This window comes from Chamaea fasciata, unplaced genomic scaffold, assembly GCF_029207755.1.
Source record: "Chamaea fasciata isolate MVZ Bird 193981 ecotype frontalis unplaced genomic scaffold, bChaFas1.0.hap1 SCAF_6, whole genome shotgun sequence".
NCBI classification, from domain to species: domain Eukaryota; kingdom Metazoa; phylum Chordata; class Aves; order Passeriformes; family Sylviidae; genus Chamaea; species Chamaea fasciata.
In genome coordinates, this window is record NW_027094091.1 from 27,143,971 (window position 1) to 27,159,949 (window position 15,979).

At 43.6% G+C, this 15,979-nt stretch overlaps 1 protein-coding gene across 1 annotated transcript in view; it reads right to left on the reverse strand.

Moving 5' to 3' along the window:
• KDR (kinase insert domain receptor) overlaps positions 1-1,249 on the reverse strand; it is a 30,283-nt gene extending 29,034 nt beyond the window's left edge. Inside the window, exon 1 of the mRNA XM_066185751.1 lies at positions 1,158-1,249. Within this exon, the coding sequence (XP_066041848.1) occupies positions 1,158-1,209 (52 nt within the window). The 5' untranslated portion in view covers positions 1,210-1,249. The remainder of the gene's footprint in view (positions 1-1,157) is intronic.
• Between the last annotated feature and the right edge of the window lie 14,730 nt (positions 1,250-15,979).

Sequence of the window (15,979 nt, forward strand, 5' to 3'; positions counted from 1 at the left end):
CCATATGCATATACAGGAATATGCAGCAGGTTTTAAGTGGACACTTTCACATCACCTATTCAGCAGTGAAGGGTAAATCATGATTTTTCACACATCCCAAAAAGTTCAAAAATCCTGTCATAACAGGAAGCAAAGGCAGATGGTCAGGAGCTAGCTGCAGAGCACTACAATTCAGCCAGCCAGGGTGGAGTTCCTGTTTTCTCGCATTGCCAACTTCAAGGTCTAACAAAAGGATGTGGGACATTGAAATGAAGTGAACCTTCATCTGATGATCTCACTCCCTTGGGGATTACGAACTTTTCTTATAATAAATTGAATATACTTCTGTGAGACTACTGATCAATGCATTATGCAAAAAAAACCCCTACTTTATATTTTGTCACAAATTTGAGATCCCATGAACTTATTTTGTGCCATGATTTTCTAGCTTTATCTCTTTCCTCCTAAGCAGTTCGGCAAAACTGTATTACTACCGGATTATCGGCACCACGGCTTCCATCGCACCCACCCGGAGACACTGGAGCTTGAGATCTGGGTGCCAGGGCTTGCTCTGAGGCACCAGCCCAGCTCGGAGAGATTTTCAGTCCGCCCTAGCTGCTGTCATCACCTTCAGGAATCCCGCCTCACCGGCCCGGGCCGCAGCCCCAACCGCGACAGCTCGACCGGCTTCAGCGGGCAACAAAAAAGCGTGGCCAGACCGGGACATTCCCTGTTTCGCTAGCATTTCCCGGTGCTTTAATCACTTGCATTCCGAGCAGGTTCTTCGCTGATGACAGGTTTCCCGCGTTTGGCTCCAGGGACATTTTGCTCTCGGAAACGACAGCTGATGCTGTAGCCAAGAGAGCAGGACACTATGCCAATGGCAGGCAGCCCTCTCCGACGGGCCAGCACCAGCCGGCCGGACAGGAGAGGCCAACAGGACAGGACAGGAGGGGCCAGCAAGCCCGCAGCCACAGGCGTCCCGTCCCACTCGGGGACTCGCACTGTCTCATCCGCTCAAGCATCCCCGACTAACCCATAGGAAAGCCGCACCCGCGCCCTTCGCGGCACCCGGGCATCTCCGCGCCCCCTCTCCTCGGGATCCCGCGGGGCGGCCGGACCCCGGCGGCTTCCCGACAGACCGGACCCGGGGCACGCGGGGCTCCCCGAGGGCTTACCGGGAGTCAGGCACAGCAGGACCGCCAGCAGCCGCGCCGCGCCGAGCTCCATCCCGCGGCCGCCGGGGCTGCGGGGCGCGCAGCGAACCCTCTGCCCGACGGCAGCCGCGCCTCGTCCAGCCGAGCGAAGCCAAGCCGAACCGAGCCAGGCCGGGCCGGGCCGAGCCGAGCCGAGCCGAGCCGAGCCGAGCCGAGCCGAGCCGAGCCGAGCCGAGCCGAGCCGAGCCGACGCACTCCGCACGCCCCGCACCGCCCGGCGGGGATGCGGGACCCCGGCGAGCGGCGCCGCCCCTGTTGTGCCCGGGGCGGGCCCCGGGCCGAGCCCCCGCCCTCCCCTGCACGATCCCGCCCCCCGCCACGGCCCCAGGGCCCCCCCGGGATGCTCCCCTTCGGGAGCTCTCCTTCTTCCCTGCTCGGCGGCAGGAGGGTCTCAGCAGTAAAATTCAGTCATTTGGCGCTTCATCGTGCTTTTTTGGGGTTTCTTAAAATCTCCCCAAGAGAAAAGATGTAAAGGCCGGCCATAGGAGACACTGTCAGTGAGACTTGGCCACGTTCCTGCTGGCAGCGACTGTGCCCCCGGGCTGGAAGTGCCTAGCAGCATCAGTGCTGAGTTCACAACGTGGACCATGTAGCATGTACCCAAACACCCTAACTGGCCACATCCCAGCTAATGGGATCCAACAAATGCCTGTCACAGCTGCCCTTCCCACCTGTCGGCATTCACGTCCTGCTCTCTCTGGGATGCTCCCCATGGCAGTAGCCATTGCTCTCTCACACCAAGTGTTGGGTTTTTTAAACAAATGAACCTCCCCATCGGAACTATACCTTTTAATCAATGTTATTAACTAGTGACTGTTGAAGAGAAGTAGTGAGGTCTTTTGGGAAAAATAAACAGAGGTGGTCATTAATGTGCTATCCATACACACAGTATAAAGCATCTGGGGGAGACAGATCAGTAAAGAGAAGCATGTAGATAAAGAAGTAGATAACCAGGTAGACAGAAACACACAGCTGTGTATGTAACTATGCATGCATATACATATGTGTGCCTCTACATGCTACCTTTTCCTCTTTCCCTGCAAGTCTGCATGGGAGCTTGTCCACAAATGACTAAGTTAATGAAGCAATGATTTTATTTTGCATGCAATGCAATTCCAGCTGTTTTACTGTACTGGGGAAGGAGTGTAATTTCCTTTGAAATTACAGTCCTGTTGCTCACAGAAAGACACAGGGAATAGGAGAAGCCAAAGTTTTCCTAGAGATCAAATAAAATCCATGAAAAATCAAATAAAACTCATGTGATTCAAGTGGCAGCAAGTCAGCACCATGCAAATAAAAACTGCACTTGCTATTGTTATGAATATTTGCAGCCCTTATTCATACCCCCACATCCATCATACTGTAGGTCAGGTCATTGGTGTTGCTGAGGGATTTGGGGAACTTGGGCAGTGAGTTCAACTACTAACCTTGCTGAAATGGCTAGCTAGGCTGCATGTAAGGTTTTTGTGCTAGTGACAGATACTTAGTGAAAACCAAAGGTACCTAGTGCTAAAAAAGCGAGTTTTGGTAACTTTATTTGTGGTTATGCTGGTTTTGTTGGGTTTGACTACAAAGAGAAAAAAAAATTGATAAGAATTGGATGACCTGCAGGAAGTAATTGCCTCAAAAGCAGTTTAGGTAGCCAACAAAGAAAATTAAATTGTAGGGGTAAGTTATAAACTATTTACATGAAATCGTTACAGGATCCACAGAAAGCAGTAAAATCACTGGCAGCTCTCTTAATGATTTCTGCATTCTTATGTGAGCTTCCAAAATGCAGCTGTAGAAAATATGCCCCTATATTGATTTTGACAAGTAACTTTTCAAAAATTTAGACAGATGATGTGCAGCTACAGCTTACTGCAATGCCACTTGGGCTCTGTTTTCATGAACAGCCATTGCTATTAAATGAGTGGTTTGGAAGGCTGCTTTCATTGTTGAAAATGATTGTGGTGCCTGAGCTTTATGGAAACAAATACCTACTGTTTTCCCTAGGCACATCTAAGCCAAGATAGAGGAATGCTAGCCCTCTACAGGCCCTTTGGCATTTGCCATGTCCCCTGCCTCCCTTCTCCCCTGCAGCGTCCTGAGGAAGGGGGAAGTAAAGAGAGGGGCTGACCCTTTAAACACACAAACCCGGTGAGTGCACACATCAAACTGAGCAGCTGGCAGCAAGGAGGTTGCATGTTGTGACTGTAGTTCAACCACAGGGAACTCTACATTTCAAAAGCACAAACTGGTTTTTATCTCCCTGAGTGATCCCAGTGAGATCTCAGTTTTTACACTGCGCTTCCTAAATGGGACACAATCCTTCAGCACTTTGCCTGGCTCCCAGTATATTCTTGGTAACTAGAATAATTCTGCAGGAACTGCTGCTTCAGTGCATGAACTACCATCCCTGTAGTACCAGGGACATTTGTGGTACCAGTGAGAACAAGAAGGAAACTTCTTTGAATGGGGCCCTAACCCTGTTAACATTTAAGCACAAAAGTAACTTTATTCTGAAGAGTCATTCAACAGATGCAGGACCTTTCATCGATTCAAATCACTTATATGGTGTTGGTGAGACTAATCCTCTAATTCAAATAACTTATATGGTGTTGGTGAGACTAATCCTCTAGGAGGATCAAATAAAAACTAGATCCAAGTATCATTGAAAATGGTAGATGTTTGGGGAAAGTGAGAATTGGGAAAGATGTGAGATGACTTTACCAATACATGATGTATGATGTCATATGTACTTTGCTAAACTGATTTTTCTATTTTGAGCTTCAGTGGGGCTTTTGCAAGTGGATTTTCATTGGAAGATGCTATGGGAAATCTCGGAGAGAAAAATCAACCAGAAAACAGAAGAAAGACTATGCTAAAATCCTAAAATCCAACCTTCACCTAAAATCCAAGTGAAAGATTCGTGTAAATATATTGCTGCTGTGATAGCTATGGGACACAGATGTCTGGCTACAAAATCAAAACCCCAGTGGTTTAAGGGATGGCAGTTTTCTCATCCAGCCTTTTAGGCTGTGATCTCTGCACAGCCTTTGTGTCATCCTTCAGACTTGTAGAGTATCTAGCATAGTCCAGATTGCTCCAGAGACTAGCAGTGCTGAACCACAGGGATCTAGTGAGAGAAGCCGAACATAATAATGGAGTTCAATGAGTAGTGGATGGGATTTCCTCCCTCTCCAGGGACAGTGTGAATGTGGAAAACTTCCTGGGATCTAAATCCAGCCTGAAATGGCTTCTAAAGATATTCTACCCTCTGAGTCAGCATTCTCACTGGCCTCGAATAACAGGAAAACACATCAAGACTTTTTAAATCTGTCTTACTTCTAAAAAGCGCCTCTGCTCGGCCAGACAATAACAGTGAAGAACGTGGGGCTAGAAGGAGCTCTATGAAACTTCAGTTGTCCTGGCACACTGAGCAGATCTCATCTCAGCATGACACCAGAGTTGTGGAAGAACTGGTGGCTGACTGACAGAACGCAATCAAGCCCTGTGCATCGCTCCATGCTTCATCAGATTAACTCCCAGTTTACACAGCATCTCCCGGAGTCCGTGGGAGAGCAGCTTCCATTCTGAAATCAGTGAGTTCCCAGTCCCTGGGCTCATCTTCCTCCTTCTCTGCAGCCTCTTTCTGTGGCAGCCTGCACGCAGGGGAAACTCCGTGTCCATGAGCGGTGGCTGGGAATGGTCTGAACGATGGGAGAGGGGCACCAAGCCTTGCCTTGGCCAAACAGGGCTGGCCAGCCTTTGTTTGTGCATCTGCTCCTCTGACCGCCAAAAGCTCATTAAAAACAAGACACAAAGAAGCAGCAGAGGAACTGGACAAACCCCCTCCCGTCTCCTCCCCGCGCTGTCACGACTCCCCCAGGCTCTCTGGCTCTTTCAGGACTTCCCGGGCAGCCCCGCCGAGGAGTCCGACTAGAGGCCAGAGCAGCAGCAGCCAAGCGGCCCTTTGTTTGCTTAATTATTCAAATAACAACCTGGGGGGAGATAAGGAGTGGCCCTGGCAACACTGATTATGTGCTTTCCTGCTCCTGTAGCTCAACAAGTTTGCAAGGGTTCAGCATCCCACGCAGAATACATCTGGAATGCGGCAGCCAGCAGCTGTGCTGCCTCCTGGTCACACCTCTGTGCCGCAGCCACAGCTGCAAGCACCTCAGCATCTGATGCATCCGTGGATGCTCCCTTCAGCTCTGTCTACATTGCAGACTGCACCACTGCAGCAGCCTGCAGCCTTGGCCCTAGTGTGGCTCTCATCAGGCATGCAGCCCCTGCACACTGATAAACTTCGGTGAGGCAGACATGGAAGAACATGCAAGATGCCACTTCAAGAAAATGAGATGGCATTAATGTAAATGGCATGCAAGGTCAGAAATACATTTACCACAACATATACTTCATGTGTAGACCACACAAAACATTCTGGTTTGCAAGGGGCATTGCAAAGGACAAAATCTAGCCTTCCAGTTAGAAATGAAATAATAATTTTCTCAGGTGAGAACAGATGTGAAAGTAGGAATGAGATGGCATAAACCCACTAATTTTCAGACAGAGTTGCCTAAAGGTAGAGGTTTGAATGCTTCTATTTTCAGAGTATGCCAAAAACATTGATACCTTTGCTGGAATCTAGGGATATGTGCTTTGTATTTGGTTTTGTCCATCTATGAACAGGAGGTGTGAGTTCGGTGTGCATGGATATCCCCAAAGCAGCTTTATTCTAGCTTGGCTGGATGCTGATGGTAACAAAACTGGAGGAGCAGGTTCATTGCTGTCAGGGCCCAGACTGGTCTAAAGTGACTTGAATACCTCTCTCCACTCCTAGCCATGTAATTGTGGTTTGAGGCATGTGGAGTTTTAGGGAAACACCTTTGAAAAACTCATTTTATCTCATTGTCTATTTACTTATCCCTTTTGTGTCCTAAAACTCTACATAATTACTCCTGCCAGGACAACAAGGTCCTAAACACACTTCATTCAAGAAGTTCCTTTTTTTACCCTATCTTGTTTTCATTTTCCCCACCAAACTCTTTGTGAGGCAATGGCTTCGTGAAGAAGGGACAAATGCCTTTGTTGTTTATGCGGCTGAAGACTATGGATTCTCTATTGCTTGCAGCAGGAAGCAGATCTGAAGCATCACTTTCTGAGCAGGAAGCAGAGGGTGTCTGGGGCCCCTGGTCAGTTTTGCTAATGGATGGGCAACTGGTGACAGGGACAAGCTACAGACTCTTACACAGAAGTGGCATGCAAAATTTTTTTCCTTGGGATTTTTGGGGGGTTTGTTTGTTTGTTTGTTTGGTTTTGGTTTTTGTTTTGGTTTCCCTTGAATTTTCTTTTTCCTTTTTGGGGCTCAAAGTTGAAAGTCTCTGAAAAAAGTCTCAAAGCCTAGGTTGAAAAAACTACTGGAGAAGGACAAAATCCTTTTTTTCTATTAGCTGCCTGGTGCAGCATGTTTTCACTGCATTCCCTCCTGTGAAGAGATTTGCATTCACAGGAATATCCTCACCTCCATGCTGAAGGAATGGAAAGCAGCATCGTTAGGCACTTTGTGCAAATGGCTGTGTTTTTACATGAATTCCCTTAATATTCACTGAAGGAAAACAAGGGAGCAAGTATCACACTACTCACAGAGAAGGTCCTAGAGCAAAGACCTGGATTTGCATGTACCTGCAAATATGGAAGGAGTTTGTTTGATGTGGAACAGCACCATCAGGGAACCTGAAATGGCCACTTGTTATGGCATGGTGTCTGAGGCTTTCCAGTGACACAAAGACAGGCCTCCTACAGCTGAATTTCCAGGGCAGTAGAAGTCTAACTTTGGGAAACAGTCTGCCACAGGTATATGTTACTATTTTTTATGAAATAAAAGTTATGAATGTATCTGACAGGGAGCCAGCCCAATCCAACATATTCTTACAAGTCATCCTTGCATTAGGGATACAAGCAATGTACCCCAGCTCCCAGGGTGTTTGTGTGTCCCATACTGCATTAGGAAAAATCTGAAGGGTTTTGTGCTGTTTGTAGCACTTTTCTGCTAAGGAGGTGCCTCAGTGTCTGCTGAGGATTTTGTCATGTTGCAGCCTTTCACTGGTGAGAACTCTAATCAGGTGTCTCTCCTCCACCTGACCACTTCTTAAATGAAATAAATACGGACCTAATATAGAGATATTTAACCACTGTCACATTTGTTTAAACTGGCAGAGGAGTTTAAAAAAGTTATGAGTCAACTAGATAGAAAAGTAAACAGACAGACATAAAATGTGACTAGTAAGTCCTATTTCCCTAGGGAACCAGCCTAAAATTTACTGGTCACAACTGGAAAAAAACTGCCAGCACTTCACAGAACAGCATTAAGAGTTGAAACGGGAGGAAACTCAAAGGTGAGCAAAAGGCTGTCAGGAATTGTGAAAACCCAGCCTACAAGGAAAGGCTGACAGGTCTGAGACTGTTCAATCTTGAAGAAAAGGAGACCAGACAGACAGGCATGATAACAACCTTCCAGTGGGGACAGGCTGGAGGTCCCTGATCAATTATCCTTATAGTCACCAAAGGTAAAAGAGGAAATAATCAGTCTAATTTTCTGGACAGGAGATTTATCTCAGATAATGGGGTACATTTTCTGATTTGCAGGGCAGTTAAGCACTGAATAAAGTTGTCTGGGGAGTCTGGAACTGACATCAGTTGAGATATTTCATATCAGGTCTGTCAGATCTTTGTAAGGAATGAAATTTAATTCTCATTTGCAACAGAAGTTGATATTAGAGAGTCTTCTCAGGTTTACTCCAGTCACATGTATTCATAATTAATAGGAATACAATTTGTGGTTTCCCATTCTTTAATAAAACAGCCCAAAATTAAGGACTTCTTTACTGGGTCAAGTGTAACATTTCATCCAGCCTACAACAACATTTCAGGATTCATTTTCAGCTGGAAGAACTTATGTGGTCAGTTTGAGTTGGTACCTCTTCTACACCTTTTTCTTGGAAGGTATCTTGAAGTGACTGGATTTCCTGTCATTTTTTGTGTGTTTGGCAACACAATTGAAAAAAAATCCAAAACCACCCAACCTCCAAACTACCACCCAACCTCCAAACCTTTATTCACATTGCCCTACTTCCAGCTAGGAACTCCTGGGAGATGCCTGAGGGCAAAAATTGGTGAGGACTTCTGAAATGTGTCACCAGTTGCCAAAGTTCAAGCAGAGTTTTATAGTGATGGCTCAAAATTACATCAAATAACTCTCCCAGATCAGAGCCAGTGGCACAGAGGGTGACATCTCTTTCCCAACTAATGCTTGCTAGTAAACTTAAACTACATTTGAGAAAACTTCCAAATTGGTTCCTTCCAGGTAATTATTTTTCTTCCCAAATATTTTCACAGCCAGGATAACTAAATAGTAACTGTAATATGGGACATAATGTAGGGACTTTGGAACACGAAGAACTTTGAGATCCACAAAAGACACAGCAAGGGCTCCTATAGATATAGAAGGGATCTCTGTCACTCTACCATTCTTCTGAAGGCTTTTTCTGGTACTAGCACACCTGGCTCTCACAGTCCCTCTGAAGAACTATTTTTAGCTCAACAGCGAGGAACCCATGTTTTTATGGTAAAATTTACTTGCACAGCAGATATTTAAAATGCGATTAGACCCATTGAAGTTGTAATACGGGAGTTGATTTTTAACGCCTGCGGCTCCAAAGCCTTTTCTTACAAAGTGTAAAAGTTCATCACAACTAATTGTGTCTTTTCATGTTAGTATTTTTCTTTGTTTTACTTCATACCCATTTTCATGAGATAATGGCCATCTTTTGTTCCAGAGAAAAGAAATGTTCCACTAAGGACAATTTCAGCTTCTCTTCAGACTTCCCTTCCAGGACACAAATCACTCAGGTTTGAAAAGGAACAGGGAGAATATCACCGCTTCTTAGCTGTTCAAAGTACTCTCTTTACAGGGGAACAAATCATGTTTCAACAGTCTGTGGAACCAGACTACCTCAATTCTCACAATCAAATTCTTTACCCCAAAGCCAGAAACCCTAACCCAAAGCTCTGTTTTCTATGTATTTTACCTTTGTGAACAAGTTGACTGATTGATTACACTATTTTTAATCATTTGACTATCTTCTCATATCTCTCATCCAAGAAGAAAAATCATAGCAAATATTGTACCACCTTCTCATTGTTTTCTGCTCTGGCTGTAGCTGAATGAATCCTCTGAACATTTAGTAGCTGATGTGTGGCAATGTGGAACCAGAAGAAAAGCATCAACAGGAAAGGAAAGGAAGTGACCAGGCACTGACTGTATTCTTCACTGGGTTTGTCTCACCAAAGGTTGTCACCAACCAAAGGTTAAAAAATACATTCCACATTGTTTTCTGGAGGGGGACGCCCAAACAAGTCATGCACAAAATTCATAGAATAATCATTAAGGACAAAAGGAAATATTAGGACATGTATTCTGACCTTTGAAAACCACAGGCAGCAAAGGGAGCCCACTGGGATGCGATGCTTCATTATTGAAGTACAAATTCTACTAGAAGAGAAGAGGAATATTTACTAGAAGCTTGAGCCTGGCTGAAGCTAGAGCCAGACAATTAATAGCAGATGAAGGGCTCAGAGCCTGCACGTTATTCAGGTGGATTTTAGGATCATATATTATAGCAACCTTAGCACTGTGATGAGACTATTCTAAAAAGACAACCTGTGTAATCATATACATGGAGGCTCTAGTACATACATTTATATTTATTCATGTATTTTTCTGTACTTTGTGAGAGGTCAGGAATATTTTCAGAATTCTCCTGGTATAACATTTATTAACTACATAGAAAACATAGCTGATGAGTATTTTGAAATTATTTCATTTCACTGAATTGCTGACTCAGTGGTTGCAATATATTACCATTCCCACCCTTTCAGTTGTGGGAGTCACCAAGGGTGACCCTTCCTTGTAATATTCATAGCAAGCAATGAGGACACTTTTTTTCTCCTGCCCAGACTCAGGAGATGATTAAGGCTCACAATGCCAAGGAAACAATAAGGAAAGCACAGAAACTTGGGAGGGGCTGGAGGGTTTCCTAGAGAACCATCCTGCAGCTGAGGGAGCAGTCAGAGAAGGAGCCCAGCTGTGTTCCTTTCCACAGTCAGCATCACATTTTCCAGGCAAGCCCTGGATAGAGAACACTACAGACTGGGAGAACTGATCCAATGAGACTGCATGGTGGAGTCTGTCCAGACTGTCCTTGCGGCATTGTTTTCTCTGCAGAGGTTATAATTCAGTGGTAGCATTTTCAACTGAGACCAGCAGTGAAATGGCAGGCAATGGAAAAGAGGTGAGATGGGAATTGTGAGTCCGAGAATGACAGGGTGCAAACTACACAGGTGCAGGTGCGGATAGGGATGCCAAATCTCCAGGTTTAAAGTGGTAGGAAGGACTTTCTATCAGCATTAGAAAAGAGTGGTGAAAGCAACAATTTGGGTGAAACGCGCAAAAACCTTATGAAAGTGACATGGACCTCAGTTTATCTGGTTTTGGACTTTTGTCCATAAAATGCCACAGGATGTGAGTCATCAGGATTTCTCCATAAGCCCGAAATTAGACCTTTATTGAAGGAAATACTATGCCAACACTGAAGTGTTGGCACCACACACGACACACCTCCTTATTCTCTGCAGACTGTCATGTGCCAAGAAAAAGGTAACTGAGCAGTTCAAGGAAGGAAGACATTGAGATCAGGGTCAATGATACTGCCAAGAAGACTTCTTTTATTTCAGACTTAGAAATACAAGAATATTTGATTTATAAAGGGTGAGAATCTAAGCATAGAATTATAATTTCTAAATTCTTAAAAATCACAATTATTTTAACCCAGAAAATATAGCAACAGGTGTCAGTGAAGAACAAATCTGTCTAATGTCCACAGATGCATGAACAGTCACTATGTAGAATAAAGCTCTGTCTCTTCATTCCTTTCCCTCTGCTTCACATATAATGTCATTTACTGTATTCACATAGTTTAACTGTGAATTTTTCTATCCTCTTTTTATCATTTCAGTCCCTAGATTTTTGTGTGTGTGTGAACCTGTGAAAATATTTTGATTGAACTGGTGCAAAAATATTTCAGGCAAATCCAAGGAATGGATGTCAAAACATGCTAGGAGAATAACACACCTACTGGTATATAATAACATTATCCAGTTATTAAAGGAAGCAAGTGGGAAAATATAGGTATATGGTTTCTAGCTAGTAGGAAAAAAAAAAAAAAAAGGAAAAGGCAGACCCTGGTTAAAAGTTGTTAAATGATTTTGAATACTGCTCCCCTTCCTTAATCCATTTGGCCTACAAAGCATGGCCCCAGCTGGCCAGGAGAACACACATAAGTAGGCAGCTTTACCACACTCACCTGGTGTAGTCAGCGAAAGTGACTTTCCGTAGCCTCCAGCCTTCCTCTTGGATATGCGTGTCATCAGGAAAACTAAGCCCAGGCTCCCTACTTTCTCTTCCGCCCCTTTAGCTCCACATGTTTCCTGACCCTTGGCTCCTCTGCTTCGAGGCCTTGCCACCTGCACGCCGGCTCTGCTAGCCACATCCTGTACCTTCCTGTGGCCAGGGCTCAGTATTGTCATCAACCCATAGGATAGCTGTGTGAGGGGAATGTATTTGGGTTCAAACTACCCTTATGAAGGAAAACAAACCAGTGTTTCCATTGCAGGGTGCAGCAGCAAGAGCTGAGTAGTTAAAAAGGAACCAAAGACCGTGTAGCATCAGGCTGGTTGCCTGTTTGGGCAGGACGATGAATGCCTCGTGGGGATGGAGACCTGGGCCTTTGCAAAATGGCATACAGACGTTACAGTGCGTGTGAAAAAGCTGAGCTCTGTTTCTCCAAATATGTCTGTCCTCTTCTCCCAAGGGAGACGCTTCTATGAGTGACAGGGAAAAAAAGTCATTTGCACTTTCTCCTACATTTCCAATCCCATTTCTGGCCCACACCTCCCCATTTTTTCCTCTGGTAATTTTCCCAAGATAAGAATCTCTCCATATGAGATGCTATTTCTGAGGAAACAAGAGAATAGCCACATCTGAAGGGTGAGCAGGAGACATCATAAGGGAGGTAACTTAATTGAGAAAAAAACAAGCCTAAAAAGGCAGAGCCAGGAGGAGAAACATATCTGTCTCCATATGTTCAGGCATGGAAGATAAAAATTCTCCTCATTCCAGTTAGAGTTCAGCATGGACTTTTTTCTACCTTTGTTGATCCACCTCCCCAGATGGCTGCTGTTCTGGTGCTACAGCAAACAAAATTACTGCCCACTTGCAGTTATCAGGTTGTATCATTGAAGGACAGTGACTGAGCAGTGGAAACAGGACCTCCCACATGAGTCCCCAGTGCTGTGTTTTCCAAGAGGACAAGGCAGGCCAGGGAGTAGCTCAACACTCTCTGGCTGTGTGGTGACTTTGGAAAGCCATGGAACCCCAGAACATGCTAAGGAGGGCTACAACAAAATCCAGTGTGTTAATCTGTTACCGTGTTCAAATGTACTTCAGGTGCCAAATTCCAAAGTGCCTTGGATTTAATAATTGCAAATCATAGAAAAATGGAAGGCCAGTGCCTTCCTAAAAAGAAACCATAGTGTTTCCAAAAGAAGTCCCGTTCTGACCTCCTGTGCACTGATGCAGACCAGAAAACTCTGCATGAACATTCTTCACTGGTTAATGTAAGTTATCTAAAATGCCACTTAAAACTAACTCGCCTTGAGAGTGCCAAAAGACAGAGGAAAAAATCCCCAGCATTTCTGATAGGATTATTCAACTTAATAATCCTTTTGACAGTGACCCAAATTCAATAGCCCTAAATTTCTCTGAAGTTGATAATGACTCCAGCTCAGTGTGATGAAAGAATAAATGACAAGTAGTTCTCCATCTGAAATATGATCTTCCGATTGCAGTGTAAAGAGTCCTCACACAGGACCATAACTTCCACCAGTGAGTAAAAAATAATTTTACCCATGAGCTGATATCAAATCTATCTTCTTAAAAACAATGGTCAGTGTTCCATGTGAGAAAGAACCTACACAAAGAAGAGCACCAACTTTCATTCATCAGGAAGATTTTGCACAGCCCATAGACATCTGTTGGCTTTATAAAAAACCCACAACTGCAAAAGTTATGTACTCGGGGCACATCTTTGGAATTCAGCTACAATTGGTTTGAATAAATGGTAAGGCTATTTCCACCAGTAAAGTTAACCTAGATTTTTTTCAGTATGAACAGCTTAGATAGCTTAGATTTAATTCTTAATGTTTGGATTTTACCAATTATCTACCTGAAGTAATTACTTTTAAAACTGTAATAGAGAAAGATATAATCCTCTACCGTGAGAGTGGTGGGGCTTTTTATGCAGTAGGAACAGAGACATCGTTTTCTGCAAAATGAACATCAACACACAGTGATAGACAATGAATTCCAATACAGGGAAAAACTTGTGTCAAATTTTGGAAGTGATATTTGGGGACAACCTTAACCTGGATAATATTTACTCTGGGAGGTGACACAACAACCAACCTCCACACTTTATCCATCACACTGAAGGGTCTGTACATTGTCCTCTTCCAGAGGTGAATGAAGCTGTCCCTTATCTTTGGATCAACTTTAGTAATAGCTGTATAGCACTTTGGAATAGCAGGCTTTATTCCCTGGAGGACTTGTAATGGACTGGATAAAGAAGAACTTCCATTTGATGTCAAATGCCAGGAAAGGCTCTGCAAAATGAATTTTTATGAAGGCTGGAAGTGTCTGGGTTTGGTATGTTTAATAGTATAAAAATGCTCTAGTTGTGAGAGAGGATGTTGTAGTGGGAAAATAACACAGTATCTGAAGAGACAATCTTCTGAATATGTAAGTGAGAAAAGTATCTCAAGAGCTCTCAGCCAGTTGATAAAGGTCTTATAGGCACAGAAATTTTTCCTTCTATGAAATACTTCTCAAAATTACCATTGTCAATCCAGAGGTCACAGTCTGTAAATATTTAGGTTTTTCTTAGGTTTTGTTAGAGTCTGACAGTCTTAATCCAGTGTTAGCAACTACAGTTTTGAGTTACCATTAACAAGAAAGGGCATAAAACCCAACCCACCCTTTCTTGCCTATGCAAGTTGACTACTGTGTTGTGTAACAAATGGGCTACCATGGTGGGCTTTCCTAAAATAAAGGCCCTATAGTCATATTATAGTGCAGTGAGGCCAGCATAGGAACAGAGGCCACTTTACCTAGTTTCTGAATCACAGTGGAGGAGAGGGAACTGCAGCAGCCAGCATCACTCTGGCTAAGGAGGCAGCACAGCAAGCAGATACAATTTCCGGGCCCAACAGGGACATCCAGACCAGCTCAGAGGCTAGACTGGAGTGGTTGATCAATGGGAGTACTTTTAAATCTTTGGATGGAGAGTCCATGTAAAACCTGTTTGAGGTGAATAAGTCCTTTTTTGGGCTCCTGGTCCTTTGATGCACAAAGGATTTAAAGACCAGCAGTGTATTTATTTTACAACGCATTCAGCATGTATACTTCTGAATGATAAGATGGTTTATCTGTTGTTTGCTTAATCTTTTCCTGTCATTCATGGAGATTAAGCACCATTTTCATTGTAAACATTCTCTCTGCTCCCCTCATAATTCCCTAAGGATGCACTACTTCAGATATCCCTTCAAATAATGAACAGGCAAGGACTAATAAATATTTCACACATAAAAGGAATCTTGTAGCAAAAAGCTCTAATAGCCCCCTTCATTATGGGGGATATTTCCATTTGATTTTTACTCTTTGAATCTTTTCTTATAACTCAGAGACAAATACGGATTTCCAGTGAAAGTGGCAAGCACACCCAGACCTAGATAAAATAAAATGATGGAAAATTAACTGTCAGGAAGCAGAACACTTTTTTGTGTGCCCATCCCACTTCCTATAAAGCATTTTAAAGCAGGGGCTGTTCTATATCCCAGCCCAATTGAAGTTTGCTATACATTTTTCCACTGTCATTTAAAGCACATTGTGCTTTTAAGACTAAAGATTAAAGGGAAATTGAAAACATAATACCTGGTGAAATCTCTCTACTTATCAAATCTGAGCTTAAAAAAAAAAAAAAAAAAGGCAAAAAAAGAAAAATACCAGAAGGGTCATATAGTTTTCCTTCAGCTGGTTTTTAAGTAAGAGTTGCCAGTCTATTAAATTTCTAGTCATCAGAGTAATTAATTAGTAAGGCATAAAGCATTTCATTTCAATGGTTCTGACAAATTCCCAGTGCTGAGTCTGGGCAGAAATCATGCCATCTTTGGTATTTTTTCACACATCTTAAAGGCATTGCTTCCTTCATTTTGTATACTGCCCAAGTACTCACTCTCTGAGAAAAAAAAACCCCAAACAACAAAACAGTAGAGGAAGCTGTGTGCGCCTAAACATCTAATTCCCTTTTACCAAGAATCAGTAACTTTATCTGGGGGAAGTAAGTCCACAAATCTCAAATTTTATGTGTAGTTGCTTGCTTTAAAAGAAATGTAAATGGTTAAGAAAAGAGAAATAGTGGGGTTTCTTTGAAAAAAGGTCTGATTTATGAGCTGGAAAAACTCATGGTGATTTCTCAGAAGCTGTTACTTTTGCTGTAGGACATCTCATCGGCCTCTGTGAATCCATGGGGGTTTACAATCCAGCAAAATCTCAGAATGAGTGCCTATTTTGTGAAAAGATTATAAGCTGCAGTGGCTCAGTAAGGGCAATATTCTTTAGGAAAGAA